The 20,227-nt window shown below is 39.6% G+C and overlaps 1 protein-coding gene across 6 annotated transcripts in view; it reads right to left on the bottom strand.

Annotated features, from left to right (window-relative positions):
* Positions 1-8,169: 8,169 nt before the first annotated feature.
* ZNF277 (zinc finger protein 277) overlaps positions 8,170-20,227 on the bottom strand; it is a 105,286-nt gene continuing 93,228 nt past the window's right edge. For all 6 annotated transcript variants that reach the window (XM_047695181.1, XM_047695184.1, XM_047695186.1 and 3 more), the window contains 5 exons: positions 15,574-15,641; positions 13,864-13,960; positions 11,852-11,894; positions 10,296-10,470; positions 8,170-8,505 (listed from right to left, as the gene is read on the bottom strand). In XM_047695181.1, coding sequence (XP_047551137.1) covers positions 8,319-8,505; positions 10,296-10,470; positions 11,852-11,894; positions 13,864-13,960; positions 15,574-15,641 — 570 coding nt within the window. In that variant the 3' untranslated portion in view covers positions 8,170-8,318. The remainder of the gene's footprint in view (positions 8,506-10,295; positions 10,471-11,851; positions 11,895-13,863; positions 13,961-15,573; positions 15,642-20,227) is intronic.

Raw genomic sequence — 20,227 nt, 5'->3', positions numbered from 1 at the left:
TTTCCTTTTTCCAACACTCCCAGGGGTTTTTTGTTCTTAGCTCATTGGGCTTAACCGTTAAATTCAAAGCCAACCAAGAGTGTGACCATCTCCTTGGCAGGAGACCAGCAATCTATCCTGACAGTACTGCTCCCACCATGAGCACATCCCCTTGCTTTTCCCATCCGAATGGCTGAAGAGCATAGCTATTGCCCTCAGAAGGTAGTTCAGTGACTGAAGTAATTCCAGGACCATGCTGAACCCTAGCTGAAAGTTCCTCAGTTCACTTTGCAGTCCTAACTGTGTCTAACCATGTTGTTTGGACAGTCAGGGGCTCTGAAGAGATTATATGACAATGTAAAGATACCTCAATAAAAATTTTTCAGTAAAATATTGATGTCTGCCAATTTAAATATAACCCCTGTGAATTCCCCAGGGAAAAAAGTTGAAAGATTAGATTCTCTTTTATGCTTGAGTTAAAGATAAAGACATTAGAATCTAAAACTCATCCTTCTTGATTCTGCTCATTCTGAACCAGATGAGTTAGTTCTTCAGGCCTTGGACAGCACGTGGGTCTTTCAGCAGCATGGACAGGGTCTCACTAGAACCACTGGTGTGGCTTTTTTCAGAATCTCAAAAGTTAAATTATACACCAAGTTTCTAGTATACCTCACTTTTAAAAAAGAAAGGATTAAAAAAAATTATTTGAGAGAAAGAGAGAGAAATAGCAAGCTGGGGAAGGGGTAAAGGCATGAGGGAAAGGGAGAGGGAGAAGGAGAATCTCAGGCAGACTTTGTGCTGAGAGTGGACCCTGACTTGGGACTTGATCTCACAACCCTGAGATCACGAGTTGAGTGGAAACTAAGAGTTGGATGCTCAACCGACTGTGCCACCTAGGCGCCTTGATATACCTCATTTTTAAGAGTACCATCAAAACACTTAACACCAACATAACTAAACAAAAGAAAACAAATCAATACCAAGAGCTTCAAGTAATTATCAAGACAAAATGATGTTCCTCAAACCCTGCACCTTCCATAACAGAGACTCAAGGATACCTTGATTTCTGCTTCAGCAGGGTGTTGAAGTTCTTGACCAGTAAACTTAAACTGCATTGGGAGGAATCTCCCCCAAGAGGTTACCACTGGTAACATGCTTCACCATTCCTATGAGGAAAGCCAACTGGTAATTCTCTCAAGGTGACCTATGAGATTGTAAGAGATCAGAATATGCCACCCCAATCTTTGCCACTCTGGCATAAGGATTATTTTGAACTGAAGGTAACTGAGATAAAGTTGGCATAGGGTGAGCTCTCTGTGGTACCCTATCTACCTGAAAACAAGATCATAAATTGCCCAAAGTATCTCCCCCCTCCTCCCACCATCCCCCACTTTTCATACCAGGAAGGGACTAACAACCTTATCACCAGAGATGAGATGGCACCTCTTTGAGGTCTATACAAACCTTACCTACCTTACTAGCCCTTACCTACCATTAATTTGTCATATATTTCCCTTCCTGCCATTTGCTGCCACTAAAAAGCTCAGTCTTTTTCATATGTCTTGACAGTTCTATTTAAATGTACCCTCTTTTAGCTGTTTCTTTGGGGGTTTTCTATTCTTTCTGAAAAGCCCCCTATGTAAAACTTTTTTAAAAAAACATTTTATTTATTTATTTGAGAGGAAAGAGAGTGGGGGTGAGTGCAGGTGGAGGGGCAGAGAGAGGGAGAGGCAGAGAATCCCAAACAGAATCCATGCTGAGCACAAAACTTGATCTCATGACCCATTAGATCATGACCTGAGCTGAAATCACAAGTCAGACACTTAACCAACGGAGCCACCCAGGCACCCGTTTAAAACTTTTAATATCAAATAACTTTTTTTGGTTAAACATTTTTAAAAAATATTCTATTTAGGGGCGCCTGTGTGGCTGAGTCCGTGAAGAGTCTGCCTTTGGCTCTGGTTGGGGTTCCGAGGTCCTGGGATCAAGCCCCGAGCCAGGCTCCCTGCTCAGCGGAGCCTGCTTCTCCCTGTCCTTCCGCCTGCCATTCTGTCTGCTTGTGCTCTTTCTCTAGCTCTCTGTTAAATAAATAAAATCTTTAAAAAAAAAAAAAAGATTCTATTTATTTATTTGCCAGAGAGTGCACAAACGGGGAGTAGCAGGTAGAGGGAGAGAACGAGACTCCCTGCTGAGCAAGTAGCCTGATGAGGGACTTGATCCCGGGACCCCACGATCATGACTTCAGCTGAAGGCAGCCGCTTAACTGAGGACTGAGCCACCTAGGTGCCCCAATGTCAAATAACTTCGTATATTTTTTCTCATATTAATCTGTCTGTTGACAGTTTATTTTGCAGAATCAGCTGAAGAAACTAAGAGGGCAGAGAAGTTTTCTCCCCTGTAAGGCATTTACATTTTTGCAAAGAAATATCCAGGGATGGTAAGCCCAATTATGAGTCTGCTGTGAGAGGTCTTTCTTTCCCATCTCAAATCTTAAAAACCTTTTTATTTTTCCTTTCCCCTCTCAGCCCACTGTCTACAATATCCCCTGCCTGATCTGTGGGAATCTAGACTCTAAATAACCACACGGTTTCCACACTGGCTTGTGCGGTTGGTCTTTGTTGTGGAATGACAGGCCTATAAAGCCTTTTTTTGAAGGGTAGCTTCTCTTTCATCCCCTTGTTGGTTTCACCTGGAAAACAACCTCAGCAGATTCCTGAACTAAAGCTGCTATGATCATTTCTGCAGCTGAAATTTCTAGGTTTAGCTATGAATCACAAAAACCCCAAAGTAACAGTGGGGAGGTAGATATTTATTCCATTCAGATGAATGTCTAGGTCATTGTTCAAGGGCTGGTGCAGCCTCAAGATAGGGATCCAGGTTCCTTTGACACTCTTGCCCCATCATGCTTGGTTTGACCTCCCTGTCCCATATGCAGACATCTTTGGCAACAGAGCAGGAAGGGATGAAAGGAAAACAGAGAGCGCTTTGTCTAGTATCTTAAGGAAGACTCTTAGAAGCTGTCACTCAACTCTTCTGCTTACATCTCATTTACCATAATGTAGATGAGGAAGTGTCCTAAGCTGCTGGAAAACCTGGGAAATGTAGTCCTCATTCTAGCTGCCATATACCCAACTAAACTTATTATTCAAGAAATGGAGAATGAATACGGGGGCAACTGGACTACCAGATTAATTGTACCGGTGAGGACAGATACCTCTGTGGAGCCCTCCTCAGCACTCCACCTTCCCTTGCTTTTGATTGGTCCAGGCCTCCAGCAGTATTTCCCTCCATTCTGCCTTTGTCAGCAATAGTGGATATGTTCTGGAGCTTGACTTCCCCTCTATGCCTTTCAAGGTGGAACAGCTGGATTTGTCACAGTTTAACTTACCTCCTCGTAAGTTAAAATTCCCCAATAAAGGCCTAGTATTTCTAGAGTCTGATGCCTTTTTTTCCCCTTTTATTTATTTATTTATTTATTTTTAAAAGATTTTATTTATTTATTTGACAGAGAGATCACAAGCAGGCAGAGAGGCAGGCAGAGAGAGAGGAGGAAGCAGGCTCCCTGCCGAGCAGAGAGCCCGATGCGGGGCTCGATCCCAGGACTCTGAGATCATGACCTGAGCCGAAGGCAGCGGCTTAACCCACTGAGCCACCCAGGCGCCCTTTTTTTCCCCTTTTAAATCTTTCTCTTCTTTCTGGCCTAGACATGTACTTACCTGACATTCTGTTCTAGAGTTCGTCTAATGGGGTCTTCTGTTTTGAGAGATAAAACACTAGGTCTGCTTGGCCAAAAGCAGCCATTGTTCAAAAACAAACAAACAAACAAACAAACAAACAAAAAACCAAAACCGAAACAAGCAAACAAAAACCTTGGCCAGGGGCCCCTGGGTGGCTCAGTCAGTTGAGATTCTGCCTTTGGCTCCGGACGGAGCCCAGCATCAGGCTCCCTGCTCAGTAGGAAGCCTGCTTCTCCCTCTCCCTCTGCCTGCCACTCTGCCTACTTGGGCTCTCTCCCTGTGAAAGTAAATAAATAAAATCTTAAAACAATAAGAAAAACAACAACAACAAAACCTTGGCCACTCTCCCCTTTCCGAGTTAGATAACTAGCATGCATTTTCTGATTAGGCTAACAGCCAATCTGGGCTTGGATTCCGTTTATCATGGTCCTTATTGGCTCTGTTATGTTTCCTGTATTCTGGTTACCTTCATTTAGTGTTAATTTTCAGAATTTCTCAAGCCTGCTCCCTCTGGGCATAGATAGCACTTGTATCTCTATTTACAATTTTAGTGACATCTGGAAACCCGTTCAATAATCCCTTGAATGTGTACTTTCATCGGATTGATCCTCCCCTTTTGAATTGTCCAACCTTGCAGGGTACACTTTGCATCAGTGTCCCAATTTTTTTTTTTTAAAGATTTTGTTTTATTTATTTATTTATTTGACAGACAGAGACCACAAGTAGGCAGAGGCAGGCAGAGAGAGAGAGGGGGAAGCAGGCTCCCCTTGGAGCAGAGAGCCCGATGTGGGGCTCGATCCCAGGACCCTGAGATCATGACCTGAGCCGAAGGCAGAGGCTTTAACCCACTGAGCCACCCAGGCACCCCCTCAGTGTCCCAGTTTTTAAGGAGGAGTTCCCAATAGTTCTTGACAAGTAGTCTCTATTTTCTGTGTAGCTCTAAGAGAGTCCTTTGCCAGTAGTGGTCTATATTCTTGCTCCCTCTGAGAGTCAGCACAGTTGGCTGAGATTTTGCTTCTATTCTTGTTTAATTTTTTTGGGACCAAGTTATTATTTCTGAGCTAAAAAAAAATACAACCCCAAACCTCCAAAACATCTACACATTTTAAAAATAACCTCTTATATCTTTTCCCTTTTATCTGTCCTTCAGTTTCATTTTTCCTTTTATGTCCATCTAATCTAAGATCTCAACTTTATCTCCAAAAAAACCTTTCTCCTTCACAAGCTTAATTATTCTTAATTTTGTTCTCATTCTTTCATTGCTCCTGTTCTAAAACTGAAGCATATTCTAGAAACACTCTACACACTTCCTGAACAAATCTGATTCCTAGACACACAAGGTTCTAGGCATAGGACTACCTTCTTATCTTTGGTTTTAAAACAATTTAACTCAATCGTGTCTTTAACTTAGGCATTTTCCATTATAATGACTTTTATTTTTTTGCCTTTAAAAAAAAAAAGATTTATTTTGGAGCGGGAGGGGGCAGAGGGAGAGTCACTCCCAGGCAGACTCCCCACTGAGGGCAGAGCTGGAAGTGGGGCTCTCATGACCCCAAGATCATGACCTGAGCCAAAAACACACAGGTGCCCCTTTTCTCTTTTGTTTGTTTTTTGTTTTGTTTTGTTTTTAAGGATTTTATTTATTTATTTGAGATGGAGAGAGACAGCAGAGGGAGGGTGAGAGGGAGCAGCAGACTCCCCACTGGGCAGAGGGCTCAATGTCAGGACCCTGAGTTCATGACCTGAGCCAAAGGCAGATGCTTAGCCGTCTAGGAGTCCCTCTGCTTGGTGTTTCATAAGAGATCTGTGCAGATGTCTGCAAAGTTGGAGGCTTGGAAAACTAAAGCCATGGTCAGAGCCTCTAATTTTTACAAATCCAGTCACTTTTGGATCACATGGCAGGGGATGACTTTTTTTTTTTTAAGATTTTATTTATTTACTTGACAAAGATACAGAGAGAGAGAGAGAGAGAGAGAGAGAGAGAGAACACAAGCAGGGGGAGTCGGAGAGGGAGAAGCAGGCTTCCCGCTCAGCAGGGAGCCCATGCGGGGCTCCATACCAGGACCCTGGAATCATGACCTGAGCCAAAGGCAGACGTTTAATGACCGAGCCGCCCAGGTGCCCCTGGGGGATGACTCCTGAGACTCATGACAGGCCACATGACTTCAAAATTAGTCTTTGGGCACTGCCTACAGAGGCTGGTATTAACTGTTGAAAACTACAACTTCAAACTCCAGTACTCTATAGCACACATGCTATGTAAAGAATGTATTGTATAAGAAGTGACAGCATTAGAAAATCATCATTTTGCAGTCACTAGAAAAAATAATAGGTAACAATTACCAATGAATACTGAGTGAGTTAGATAAAAGATTGATGGGGAACTTTATAATGATGCACTGACTGATAACACCTGAGCAGATTATCAGCTCTAAAATCTCTAAAAACTGGTACTAGGGATATTATGTGCCTGACGTGATGCAACAGCAACAGTATTTCTTATAAATTATTTGTGCAAATAAGTTTTTGAACACAAATTTACTGGAACTTAAGTCCACCAGTCAGCAGGAAAAATGGGTGATAGAAGAACATGTTAAATGACACAAAGAGCATATGATCATGCAAATCCAGAAAGTGAGATAATGGGCTTAGTTTCTTTAACAAAAAAGTGACATTTTAAGAGGAAGGGAGCACAAACTGTATAGATTATAAGACCCTTAGGAACCATACCAACCAAATGCAATATGTGAATTAAAAAATCTCAATTTTTTAAAAAGATTTTATTGATTTGAGAGAGTATGAGCATGAGATGGGGGAGGGGCAGAGGGATAAGGAGCAGCAGACTCCCCACTGAGCAGGGAACCTGATTCAGAGCTTGATTTCAAGATCCTGACATCATGACCTGAGCTTTGCGAAGGCAGCCACCTGGGTGGCCAGGTGCTCCCTGGGACCTGATTTAAACACCTGGGTGGCCAGGTGCTCCATGGGACCTGATTTAAACAAACCAACTGTTAAGGAGTTTTAGATTACCCAAATGTTAACAACTCACCACACTCACTTTAGCATCCTCTCTCTATATATTCACATTTGTTTTCTGAGAGTAAGTTGCAACCAAAATGCTCTTTTACCTGTAAGTTTAACTGTGTATTATCTAAAGACATGGACATTCTCATACATAACCACAGTACAATTGTCAAGATCTGGAAATTAACACCAATTAACAATAGCTACTGACCTTATTAAAAGTGTACTATTTGTCCCACTAGATCTTTTACGGCAAAAGAAAATTTTTTTTTGGCCCAGAATCTAATCCAGGATCGCATGTAGTATTATCTCTTTAGTTTCCTTTAATCTAAAAGAGTAAGTATTTCGGTCTTTGTTTTTCATGACCTTGACTTTTGAAGAATAAAGGCCAATTATTTGGTTGACTGTCCCTCAACTTGGGTTTGATTAATGTTTCTTTGTTATATTCGTGTTAATGCATTTTTGGAAGGAATCCTCAAACATGTCTTGTCTTCATCAGTGCATCTAATTAGAAAGTATATAGTATCTGTCCTGTAACTGGTAATACTGTAAAAGGACATCTTGAGAAAGCTAGGGAAAATTGAAAACATAGGATATTAATAAGTTAATTTGTTAGATGTCATAATGGTATTGTGTTTATGTTTTTAAAAAATGGTACTGATCTGCTAATGATAGATACATTGTAGAAGATGAGGCTTGATGCCCATTTCTAGGGAGTTTGGTTACTCTATGCAGAAAGCAATAATGATAGTATAGTCAGATTTATACTTTTCTGAAATTGCTTCCAATTTGTGCATTCTCCAGGTCTTTGACCATTTTTCCTTTCTTTTTTTTTTAAAGATTTTATTTGTTTATTTGACAGAGAGAGATCACAAGTAGACAGAGAGGCAGGCAGAGAGAGAGAAAGAGAGAGAGGGAAGCAGGCTCCCTGCTGAGCAGAGAGCCCGATGCGGGACTCGATCCCAGGACCCCGAGATCATGACCTGAGCCGAAGGCAGCGGCTTAACCCACTGAGCCACCCAGGCGCCCATTTTTCCTTTCTTTTACTGGCTCCTTTTTTTGGTCACTATAAATCTTCCCCAGTGTAGTCAAATTCTGTGACTTGTTGGAAGAAAGCCTGTGGCGGAGGAAATTGAAATTACTGGCTGAAACTAACTTTATAAATAATTTGAACATTTCATTTCTTTGTGATTTACGAGTCCTCTTTATTTAAAAAAGAAAAAAAATTTTTTAAAGCCATCTTTTCACCTAATGTGGGGCTCAAACTCATGACCCCCGAGATCAAGAGTCACATACTCCATCAGCTGAGCCAGCCAGGTGCCCCAAATGTCTTCCTTATTATAAATAATTGAGTCTAATGAAATGAGATCATTTATAATGATTACATAGTAAAACTTTACAGCCCAAAATACAAAAAGTCCTCATTTTATTTTTTGGAAAGTACTTTTTAAAATTTTATTTCACCAAGAAGTAATCCTTTGCTGATGTTCAAATTTAAACTATTCTTCTGAGTTTGTCTCATAAGAGAAAAAACATGAGACGTTGCATTTTCTTCTAGTTTTTCTGTGGCATTTTCTTCTAGTTTTTCAAGCTCTCATGTAGTAGCAACTGATTCAAAATACTGCTTTGTTTCAAAGCATGCAGTTTAGATATGTCTTCACTGATGATGGTAATATTTCCATTTTGTTCCTGAGCTGTCAGGTCACTTTCACTGTCAGACAGCGTACATAGAAGAGTGTCGTTTTCATAGGTTGGAAAATAATACCTGAAAACAACCAGATATAATGAATAACCAAACTATAACTCATCCAGAAAAGTTTCTAGGCAGTTGACATACACATTAGTATAATTCTGCTGGGTTTCCTCGCCAACAATTTCAACGGCATTTTGCAAATGTGGTATGGGAGACAACTTCTGAATTACTTTCACTTTGACCTTTAATGACTGATACCAGTCTTAGCTGCATCCTTGCTAACTGCCCATTCAGCCTCTGTTTGATATTCCCACAAGAACTTACTATCTGAAAAGGCAGCTTACTCCAGTATTGGGCATCTAGTTGTTAGAGATATTGCCATGGATGAAGCTAAAAATGAAACCCCTTCATTTCTATTCAAAGGTTCCAGTTCTTCCCTAGAAGATTACCAAAACTCAAATATGGCTACTTTTTCATACATGAGTCCTTTAAATACCTGATGAAAATACTGTTTCCTTTGAATGTGTGTGTGTTCTTCCCAACCTATTCACTACTGGTTCCCTCATTCTAGGTGAATAAAAATTAAAACATTTATAGAATTTTACGTCTATTACTCTGGTTCCTTTTCTGGACACACTTAGGAGTTAGTTCTGGAGTATCTCTAAAGATTTCAACTTATTTAAGAATTACAGGAACAGGGTCTCAGGCAATCCAGGACCAACTTTGTCTCTTACAAATCGGGGATTTTCTTTCTTGCATTCTTTTTTAAGAAGATTTTATTTATTTATTTACCTAGGACCGACTTTGTCTCTTACATATCGGGGATTTTCTTTCTTGCATTCTTTTTAAAGAAGATTTTATTTATTTATTTATTTATTTGACAGAGAGAAAGAGACAGAGAGAGACAGAGAGAGCAAGGGAGTGTGAGCAGGGTGAGGGATAAAGGGAGAATCTCAGACAGATTCCATGCTGAGTACAGAGCCTGATGTGGGGCTCAATCTCATGACCCTATGATCATGACCTGAGCTGAAACCAAGAGTTGGGACGTTTAACTGCACGAACCACCCAGGTGCCCTGAAATCTGGGATTTTCTAGAGGAAAATCTAGAGCTTCGGGGCTAGTATTGGGGGAGGGGTGGGGGGCACTTATTTAACATTTCCTAAGAAGAGAAGAACCTCCAGGCAGCTAGAACCCTACAACCTCTCCGAGGTTCTCCCAGCTGAGGTTGTCCAGACTACTATGAGAACCAGCCCAGATGTCTGAACTAGCAAAGGATATCTGGGAGTCTGAAACCACCTCCATAGTACAGATCAGTGGACCAACTGCTTAACATTTATAAAGTTCTGAGATGCAAAATATATACCAAAAGCCCTAATAGTTGTGTACTCTTTGACAGAATAATTTTATTTCTAGGAGTTTATCTAAATGAAAAATTAGACAAGTGTGCAACAATGCAGGCATCTGGATATTCACTGTATTACTATTTATAAGAGCAAAATGCAAGAAACGACCTCAATATCTAGGAAATTAGGGTATATCTATTGAATGGGATATCTGACAACCATTAAAAATGGTGCAATTGATATGTATTACATATAAAAAATGCATGCAATAATCTGTTAACAAAAATATAATGAAAAAAATCTTTGCTTCTATACTTACATCTTTTTCTTCATACCACAAAATACTAGAGTTGGTTATACTTATAAAAGGGGATTCCTTTAAAAATAAGGTTTTTTGAAGATTTTTGCGCTTTTTTATAAACGTATCTTTCTCTCTCATTAAGGTCTGGAGAAACTGAATAATGGAACAAATAAGGGATATGGAGCAAAGAAGTATAAGCTTGGTTGAGTAGTACTCACTCTGGTTGATCCCACATCTTTCTTTCAGGAAGCAGTGATGTATGTTTAGCTTCTTCCATATGAGTCCTTAACTCTGCTTTGGATTTGAATTTCACATGGCAGCCATAACATCTACATTGGTGAATTTGTCTCCGGATGAAATTGACCAGTTTTACTTGCTGGTAGAAATTTAATCCTGAAATATGATAGTTTATACAATCATCAGACAACTGGTCAGGCCTATTTTTAAATTGTTATAATTTTTTAAAAGAGCCAATTCTTTTTTTTTTTAAAAGGTTTTATTTATTTATTTATTTTTAAAGATTTTATTTGACAGACAGAAATCACAAGTAGGCAGAGAGGCAGGCAGAGAGAGGGGGGGAAGCAGGCTCCCTGCTGAGCAGAGAGCCTGATGCGGGGCTCGATCCCAGGACCCTGAGATCATGACCTGAGCCGAAGGCAGAGGCTTTAACACACTGAGCCACCCAGGCGCCCCAAGGTTTTATTTATTTTTTTGAAAGAGGAAAACAGAGTGAGTGAGCATGAGCAGGGGGAGGGGCAGATGGACAAGCAGACTTTGTGCTGAGTATGGAGCCTGAGGTGGAGCTTGATCCCAGGACCCTGAGATCATGACCTGAGCCAAAGTCAAATGCTTAACCATCTGTACCACCCAAGTGCCTGAGCCACTTCTCTTTATTAACCAACCTGAAGAGGCACTACAATGATAAAGAATAATAGATACCAAACAATAACAGCTAATACTTATATAGGGCTTATGTGCTAGCCACTGTTCTAACCAGTTTCCACACATTAATACATTTAATTCTTGCAGAACTCTACCACATAGGTAGTATTATCATATCCACATTATCTATTAGGAGACTGTCCAAGGTTGCACAGCTAGTGGGTGGTAGAGCCAGCATGTGACATACATACATGTCTGTAAGAAGAGCAAAGTAAAGTAACACTTTCCAGAGTCTAGGAAAGTAGTCAGTAAGCTGAGGTGTGGGAAGTGAGCTTTCTACTGCCTTTGATCCATTAACAAGTCAGTAATTTACATCTTCGTGCCCCTAATCTTTCTATCATACTTATACTGAAAATGATACAATTGGGTCCATCTGTGACAAATAATCTAGCTACACTGTCAAGCAGTATAGTAGCTATTTTATATACATTGTCCACTCCCTTCACATTCTGTTGACCTGAGGCCTTATGTCACACAGCCAGTAAGTGCTGGAGCTGGACTATGAACCCCAGTCTGACCTCAAAAATCCATGGGCTTTCTCTTAGCCGCTTCCACTTTATTTATAATAGATACTAATCATTAGCTTGCATTTTATTTGAAGGATTCATATATGTAGGAAAGAAGAAAGACCATATGAAATAAAAAACCATATTTGAGTATTACAGTTCAAAATGGTTGTGAATCACTGCTTCAGGCAGTCCCATTGAGACCATCTGTGGAGAGACACATTTGGCTGTGCATTCTCCAATCACGACTCCTGAACAAGGCGTCATTTACAGGAGTGTGTATAAAAACGCAACATCATGGAAAACAACTTCTGAATCAAACTCACCAAGTTCTGACTTTATTTTGAGGAGATCAAACTCGTGAGCATCCTAAAAAAGGAATGAATATCTGTGAGCATATAAATTATTTAATCTTTCAGGCTGAAGTTATAAACAGACGGCTTATTCATAGGAGTTTGAACACTGTTGAAACTCAGTCTCAGTTCATCATGTTCTGCTTTTGAAGTATTCGAAATATAACTGCTTCCCCCAACCACATCCAACTACTTTTTAAAGCACAGTCCAAACAAGTCATGCCAATCAGTTGAAACATTTTAATTATTCACAGTTTGTATCTACAGTTTTCACAATTTACTATGTATGCATTCTGCAATCTGACAAAAGTGTCCTCAGTCTGTGGTAAAATGTGGCCCTATTTACTGTATTGTGTGCCTGGACTACAATTATGGATATAGGTCCTTTGCTACACAAGCAGATAGGTAATTTTACAAATCCACTTTTCATTTTATGCTGTTAAACACACTGTTTAATGCAAATTTCTCTTCACTGACATCTTTCCATAAATTTTATTTCTTTTGATTTTTACAATGCAGCCTTATTCTGTTCCACTCGTGCAATCGTCCATCTGGGTAAATGTTTGAACTTAAAAGCTTACAGAGAATAAAGATCATCTAACTTCCTATGAAGGCATTCAATGTAACATCAGAGGCAGGATAATTAGGAAATCTACGGTACTTTATGACTGGAAGTGACTGAGCAGAGGGCGAGGACACAGGTTAAGGATGTTGCAAAGGAAATTTCCTATACAGGGTAGGGGTATTAAGACTCCTTTCAATTCAAAGATATTAGGATATTATTAATTAAATTTAAACACTGAAAACTATACACACATACTATTAGCAACCTGTTTCAGAGAAAACGACTCTCTGCTTTCTTAAGGGTAAATGCTCATGGCCTTTCACATACATTCTATTTTTTTTTTTTTTAAATGGAACTAAGAAGAGTGTTTCTGAATGAGAGCAGGGAGAAGGTGGGTAAAACAGGATAATCTGCATCACTGTTGGCAGAGATGGCTGGGGAGGGTAGGGAGAGGGAATGAGAATCATCCAGTAATATTTTTTAATTATAATCACTCCTCTACCTTTAAGCTGCAGTACTGTCATGACTCATTAGATATCCCCCCTCTTCACCCGCACTGTCCAGGTGAGGATCAGAGTTGTTGGGAGTGTGTCATCTCTCAGATATACTGGGGAGAAAAAAGGTTTAGAACTACCAGCTTCAAGCTTCATTATAACATAAAAATGGCATCCAAAGAGGAACACATGAACTGGAAATACCCTCAAATTTCTTCCCTCCAAATTCTTACAACTGCAGGAGCTGCACGATCACATCCTTTACCCTTTGCCTCTACATTGCCCAGGCCGCACTGCCCATTTCCCTTAAGGGCTTCGTGAACCCTTTCCTGCTTTCCTTATTCACTAGCACAGGAGGCAGTGGAAAAAGATACAGAACCGTCCATATCTTGAGTACTGTTACTCATGGTTACAGGGCCCACATTCTAAGCTAGAATTATCTCATAAACATCTCAGAGGTAGGATGGAATCAGTGGTCTGTGAAATCCCACCCTAACAGTTTGCACAGGTCTTGTGCATTGTACTAAATTGCCCTGAGTTCTGGCTCTTCTTGATGGATTGGGCCTGTCTCTTCGGTTTTGCCTATAGCACTTTCTTTTTAATAAAAGATTTATTTATTTATTTGGCGGGGGGAAGGAGAGAGGGCACAAGTGAGCACAGGAGGAGGGGCAGAGGGAGAGAATCTTTTAAGTAGACTCTACGCTGAGTGTGGAGTTGAACTCGGGGCTCGATCTCACAACCTTGAGTTCAAGACATAAGCTGAAACCACGAGTTGGATGCTTAACCAACTGAGTCATCAGGTGCCCCACCTGGAGCACTTTTAGGAATAGGATAATGACAAACTAAACATAAGCTGGTAAGACTGCAATCATGATCAGTGTCCCTGTCAGAACAAAACAAAATTCAAATGAATAAAAGTATCTCACCTCCATGTGGACACATAATTTCTCAATGGTTTCTGCTTGCTTTTCACAAAATAGGCAGACAGCAGAGTCAGGGTGTTCTTCCCAATCAGACCAGTCACTGTGTTAAAAAGAAAACAGCAAATAGAGAGATTCCCCTCATTAAGAGGGTGTACTAAGCAGTCACTTGCTATTACTTCCTCCTCCCTGGGAAACCCTGCCACTCTCTTTCAACTCTGACATTTTTGTAAAGATTGTCACATCATATTATGACTTTTTGATACAGCTTTTGAAATTCAAAGTAGCACCATGAAATTAATATAAATAATGAACAGGTGCTGCTCCATTTTCTTCTATTTGCTTCTCTTCTGAGCAGCTATTTTACTACAGAATCAGTTTAATGTCTTTCTGACACAACTAGGTTTAATTCGCAAAGGAGGCATATCAGTAGATGCAATGCTCCCTCTCATTAGCCACAACCACTAAGTACACATGCTGTGAGGTGCGGTGCTGGGAGTGTGTCTCTGCATGACAAATGGCGTGTTTTAAAAAGGCAAACCATGTATCCTTCATGTGAGAAATACTGATCATTTTAAGTGTTAAATCTGGCGGTAAACAGAGAGGTCAAAAACCACACAGGACCCATGTTACCATTCCTGTCTACTCCCCATCCCCTGATTTATTTTGAAGACACTATCAACTTCTTGTCAGTCCTAAACCCGGAAAACTGAAATCCCAGGAGAGAAAAAAGGCCAAGCATCTTTGAAGGAAAAGAGGATGAGTAAAGGGAATCCTTTAAGGTTGAAAAGAACACTTCCCAAGCTTGTAATTCCAAGGCAAGAAGCTGTGAATATTTTAACTAGGTCAATGGGATGTACATGGAACAAGGTTAATTCCGTGACATTCTCTACTCCAATGACAAGCAGCACGGAGAGTTCAAAGGTTGTGTAACTTCAAGATCTGGGCACCAACCAAGTGAGCAAAATACCAATGAAATGTATCTTTTTCTGCATTATTTTTTACTTGTGTGTTCAATTAACAGCTTTTTAAAAAACTTTTGAAATTTTATTTTTATTTATTTATATATTTATTTTTAAGGATCTTATTTATTTATTTGAGAGAGTGATAGACAGGACAAGCGGGGGTGGAGGGGTTGGGAAAGGGAGAGGGAGAAGTACACTTCCTACTGAGCAGGAGGCATGGGGCTCGATTCTAGGATCCTAGGATCATGACCTGAGCTGAAGGCAGATATTTAACCAACTGAGCCACTCAAGAGCCCCTAAAGTTGTTTTTTTTAAAAATTAATTAATTTATTTTAAAAGATTTTATTTATTTATTTAGAGAGAGGAGGAGGAGAAGGAGCAGAGGGAGAGGGACAAGCTGACTCCACACTGAGCAAAGAGCTTGATGTGGGACTTGATTTCATGACTTTGAGATCAAGACCTGAGCCAAGACCCAAGAGTCAGATGCTCAACTATGTCACCCAGTCACCCCTCAATTAACAGTTCTAATGGCAAAACACTATTTAGCTGGAATAACAGTTGCTTTAGTGATTTTTATGTAAAAGTTACTTGGAATTCAAGTTTTTGTGCTATTACATGGACGGATGATGACAAGGAGAGAAAGTTTTCTTCGTTTCTATTCTCTTCAGAATAATCGCTTTAAACCAAACTATGGAGTTGTTTTCCTACTCTTAAAACACAGCAATTAATTAGCAGCCATAACAAATCTTACTCTTCCTGATGGTCTAGCAACTCCCGATCATCTTCCAGTTGAACTTCCTCCCATGACTTTCCAAGTTCCTGTTGTGGGAAGAACAGAGAGATTAGGGAAGATGGAGGGAGCAGGGGGAAGAGGAGAAAGGAGAGAGAAAATAGACACAAAATTAAAATAATAAAACCTACTTAAAACCACATACTTGCTGGTTTTAAATCAATGTAAGTAGGGTTTATTAAAACAGTTATTTCAGTGACAAGGAGGATGTATCCTAAAATGCTTTTAATAGGTTTTTCTTTTTGGAGAAGCAGTGATATTCTTTCCATCAAATTCCTTTCTCTTAAATGTAAACCAGTTTCTCAACCCTGGACGCACATTAGAATCTTTTGGGGACCTTTTTAAAAAAAACAAAAATATCTCTTGATGGGGCCTGTGAAACACTCACATAGCTGGACTGTTTCTCCCTGAAGTCCTCTACAGTCTATTTTTCAAACAGGAGCCACAGTGATCTTTCTAAAGGACACTTCCTTGTTTGTATAAACCCTCCTATGGCTTTTTACCACACTTAGAACAAAATTCAGAGGACTTATCATGGTGTGAAAGATCTGCGTGTTCTGCCCTGGCTCCTTCTTCGTTACTATGCCCCATGCCTTTTCCTCTGGCTCAATTTGCTCCAGATAGATCAGTGTCTTCACTATCCCTTGAAAGCAACAAGCTCACCTCCACTGGCTACTTCTGGACATGTTGCGTTGTCTGCCTGAACATTGCTCTCCTGCGTAACCGAGGGGCTCAGTCGTGGGGGCATCTGCTTAAATATTGCCGCCTCTTCTGACTCCTCTGTCTAAAAAAACACCCCTTCTCCCAGTTACTTTTTATTCCCCTATGATGTTTTATTATTTTATTTTAAAAAAAAGATTTTATTTATTTATTTGACAGAGATCACAAGTAGGCAGAGAGAGGGAGGGGGAAGCGGGCTCCCGCTGAGCAGAGAGCCTGATGGGCTCAATCTCAGGACCCTGGAATCGTGACCTGAGCTGAGGGCAGAGGCTTTAACCACTGAGCCACCCAGGTGCCCTGATGTTTTATTTTTTTTTTTTTAAACATCAATCACTTCCTGAAATCAGTTCTGTGTTTCTGTATGTTTTCTCATTTGGTATTCGTTTTCTCCACCAGAATGTCCATGAGGAAATGGACTTTGTTCATTGTTCTATTTCTAGAGCCAGGCATATATGGTAAGTACTAGAAAATATTTCAAAAACTGAATTGTAACTGAAAAGGTCTAAAATTCAGTACCAGTTTAGATCCTACCTCAAAAGGTTTTTATAAGGTGACTAAATAAATTAGTACACATACAGGCAAACCTCAGAGATATTGCAGGTTTGGTTCCAGACTACCCCTGTAAGGCAAGTTGAATGAATGTTTTGGTTTCCCAGTGCACATAAAAGTTATGTTTACATTATATTGCAGTGTATTATGTGTGCATAATGTGTGCATTACGTCTAGAAAAACACTATATACCTTAATTATTGTGAGAATTACCAAAATGTGACTCAGAGACATGATGTGAGTGAATGCTGTTGAAAAAATGGCACAGATAGAGTTGCTCAATCCTTCAGGACTGCCATAATCCTTCAACTTCTAAAAATCCATGAAGCACAATAAGCAAAGTGCAATAAAACTAGTTATCCCTCTATATAAATAGTACACGGCAACAGGCAATAGTAAGTACTCAAATATCTACTTCAACACCTTTTATCTTTTATCTGGAGAAGATGCACCCATGTAGGGCTGGGTCTGGCAAACTTAGTCATAGTTTCAGCAAAACTTTATGGAGTAATGAGCAGGAATGATTTCTTTCGGCCTAACCATTTATCTTTTCTATTCCTGAATCATTTATTTCTCCTCCTTATTTTTTCTTCTTTCCCCATCCAATTTCCCCACTGTGCCATGCAAAAGCAGACAGTGCACTAAAGAAGGATGTAGAACAATAATGGGTACCTTTCCAAGCAGCTAAACTATGGTTACAGTCAAGCCCAACCTGAGCTGTTAAAAGTACAGACGTTCTTGCTTGATATTCCTCTTTTGGAAAAAAGTAACTAAAATTCACTCTCAGTTTTGAACTTTTTTTCTTTTCTCAAAAAATGTATTCATTTAACGAAAAACAAAGAACTACAAGGTCCATTATGATTTAGGGGAAAAAGAAAATCTATCATTCGTCAACTTAATGAGAGGTGTTGAGGCTGTCATTATCTATCAGCTAAATGATGCATAAATTCAGACACGCAGAGATTTACCATAATGTCATTAGAGATAGTAATTTGGACTCTATAATGTACTTCCCAGAGTGTCATGAAGTGTCTGAACCTCATTATGGACATCAGGAATGGCTTCAACACTGCCAACAGGATCTCTGTTAGTTGGAATTTTTGGTGATGAAATTAAATCTTTCATGGATTACTTGGTCTCTCTAGACTTGTACTTAAAGGTCATTGCTACAGGATATTATTCAAAGAAGGACCATCTGTGGTATTACCATTTTCAATGATAGGGACAAATGTTGCTTACCAATAAATGTTTTGGCCAAAGAGACATAAAATGTCTTTTAGTGTCAAACTTCCAAACCCAAAGAATTATTTTTCAACTTTCTGAGTATTCAGTATAACATGGAGGGATTTTCCTAGGCAACGGCACTAACCATTTACCACTTGAGAGGAAAATGGAACTTGGTGTTCATTAGTGTATTAAGAAACAAGTGGTTTGCATGTGACACTGGCCCAGACTTTCCTAGAATGTTCCGACTCATGTAGTCAAATATATATGATTTATTATAGGAATAAGACCCAAAAAGAAAAAAAAAAGGCACAGACTCTCTAATTAAGATGCTGTGCTTGCTAATGAATCATGTTCGGAAAGCAAAGATTTCAAGAAAAACAAAGTTTGGAAGGCATATCAGTAAAGATGTTCAGCACACCCCCTCAAACCCTTACATCAGATGGTTTATGATCAATGAGAGGGTGGGCAAGAAAAACAAAACAAAAAAAAGAAATCTCCTTTACACAGCATCCCCACTGCTCCAACACACGTACTTATATGTACTTACATGAAAAACCCATTATAAACAGAGAAAAAGAAATGTTTTATTTTTTATTTTTTCAAGTTTTTATTTAAATTCTAGTTAGTCGAGAAGTGTTTTACATGGTGGGGGGGCACTTGGATGGCGCTTGGTTGGTTAAGTGTCTGCCTTCAGCTCAGGTCATGATCCCAGGGTCCTGGGAGGGAGCCCTGTGTCAAGCCTGCTTCTTCCTCTTCCTCTGCTATTCCCTGCACCACATCTCCCCCACCTGTGCTCTCCTCTCTCTCAGATAAATAAAATCTTTAAAAAAAAAAAAGAGATAAGTGTTCTAAATGTAAATAATTTCATTAGAAAGAACTATACTAAAACTATAAAAATAGGTTAAGAGCCAACTTTTGTTACAGCAGGTTTTGTATATCTTCAATAATAAAAAAAATACAAATAAAAAATGATAAAACCACTGCAAAAATAATTTTCTTTAGGAAAACTTGGGGCTTGAAACATGAATGCCTTAGGACTAGGTAGCTGACGGCTCAGTGATGATGGCAGGGGCATCTGAATGTGAAACTGCCTGGGAAATTGTCCCCTTGACCATCTCCACTATTCACTGAACACTTTTGTTTGTGAGGAAACAGAGAGAACCCATAGTAGGTAATCTAGTCTATGCAAAGTGACTTTTTATGAATTTGCAAGTCTTTTTTTATTAAAAAACTGATATGAATTATTAAGTATGGAAATTATCTCACCTAAGGAAAAAAAAGGAATCTGTCAATTTGCTGAGCTCAGAGGAGAGCCAAAAACCACCTCTGTGCCTAAGGTCGCCCACCTTAGATGACTATTAGAGTCCAGGAATATCCTGGATGCTGCCATCACTGCTGAGTGGAGATTCTACTCCGAGTGGAGGAGAGGAAATCTGTTGGCACTTATCTGCTACAGGAGAGGTTCAAGCATTAACTTTGTATACCCCATCCCGAGGTGCTGAAATTATGTGCTTAAGTGTCTGTCTCTCATTTGGCCTCTAAACTCTCTGAGTAGTAACTTAAATCAACCACCTTAACTGAAATCAACCACCTTGTCTGTAATATTTTTTTTTCCTGTTCCACCAATGTCTTGTACTGGAAGGCACTCAAATGTGTGTAGAATGTATGAAGCCAATGGAAGTGCTTCTTGGAGGGAAGAGGATGTGAGAAATGGATGTGTAGACCCTGAGGGCTATATACAACAGTTCTTCACTCTTTGGCTCCACATCCATCACTCATGTCAGCCTTATCCCTCAGAGGAATACACAGTGAGTATCTGGGGAGCATTTTTTTCCCCACCTTTTTAAAACTGAAGCAATGTCACTATTCACTGCTTAAGTAAACTTTTAGAAGAATTTATTCTTCATATTATTTTTGTGAAATATTAAGTATTTTCATTAATGGGGTCTAAAAGGAAACAAATGATGCTGAGCAATCTCTGACCCTCATTTTTCTCTAATTACACAGTACTTAGTATTTGGAACAGTATTTTATATACTCATTCTATATATTATACCTTTTATCAACAACAATACTCAGGACGGTTAAGGTTGATAGTTCTGGTAAGTCCTTCTCTATG

This window comes from Lutra lutra, chromosome 11 (genome assembly GCF_902655055.1).
Source record: "Lutra lutra chromosome 11, mLutLut1.2, whole genome shotgun sequence".
Lineage (NCBI taxonomy): Eukaryota > Metazoa > Chordata > Mammalia > Carnivora > Mustelidae > Lutra > Lutra lutra.
The sequence above is the reverse complement of the archived record's forward strand: the minus strand, read 5'-3'. Positions and strand labels throughout refer to the sequence as shown.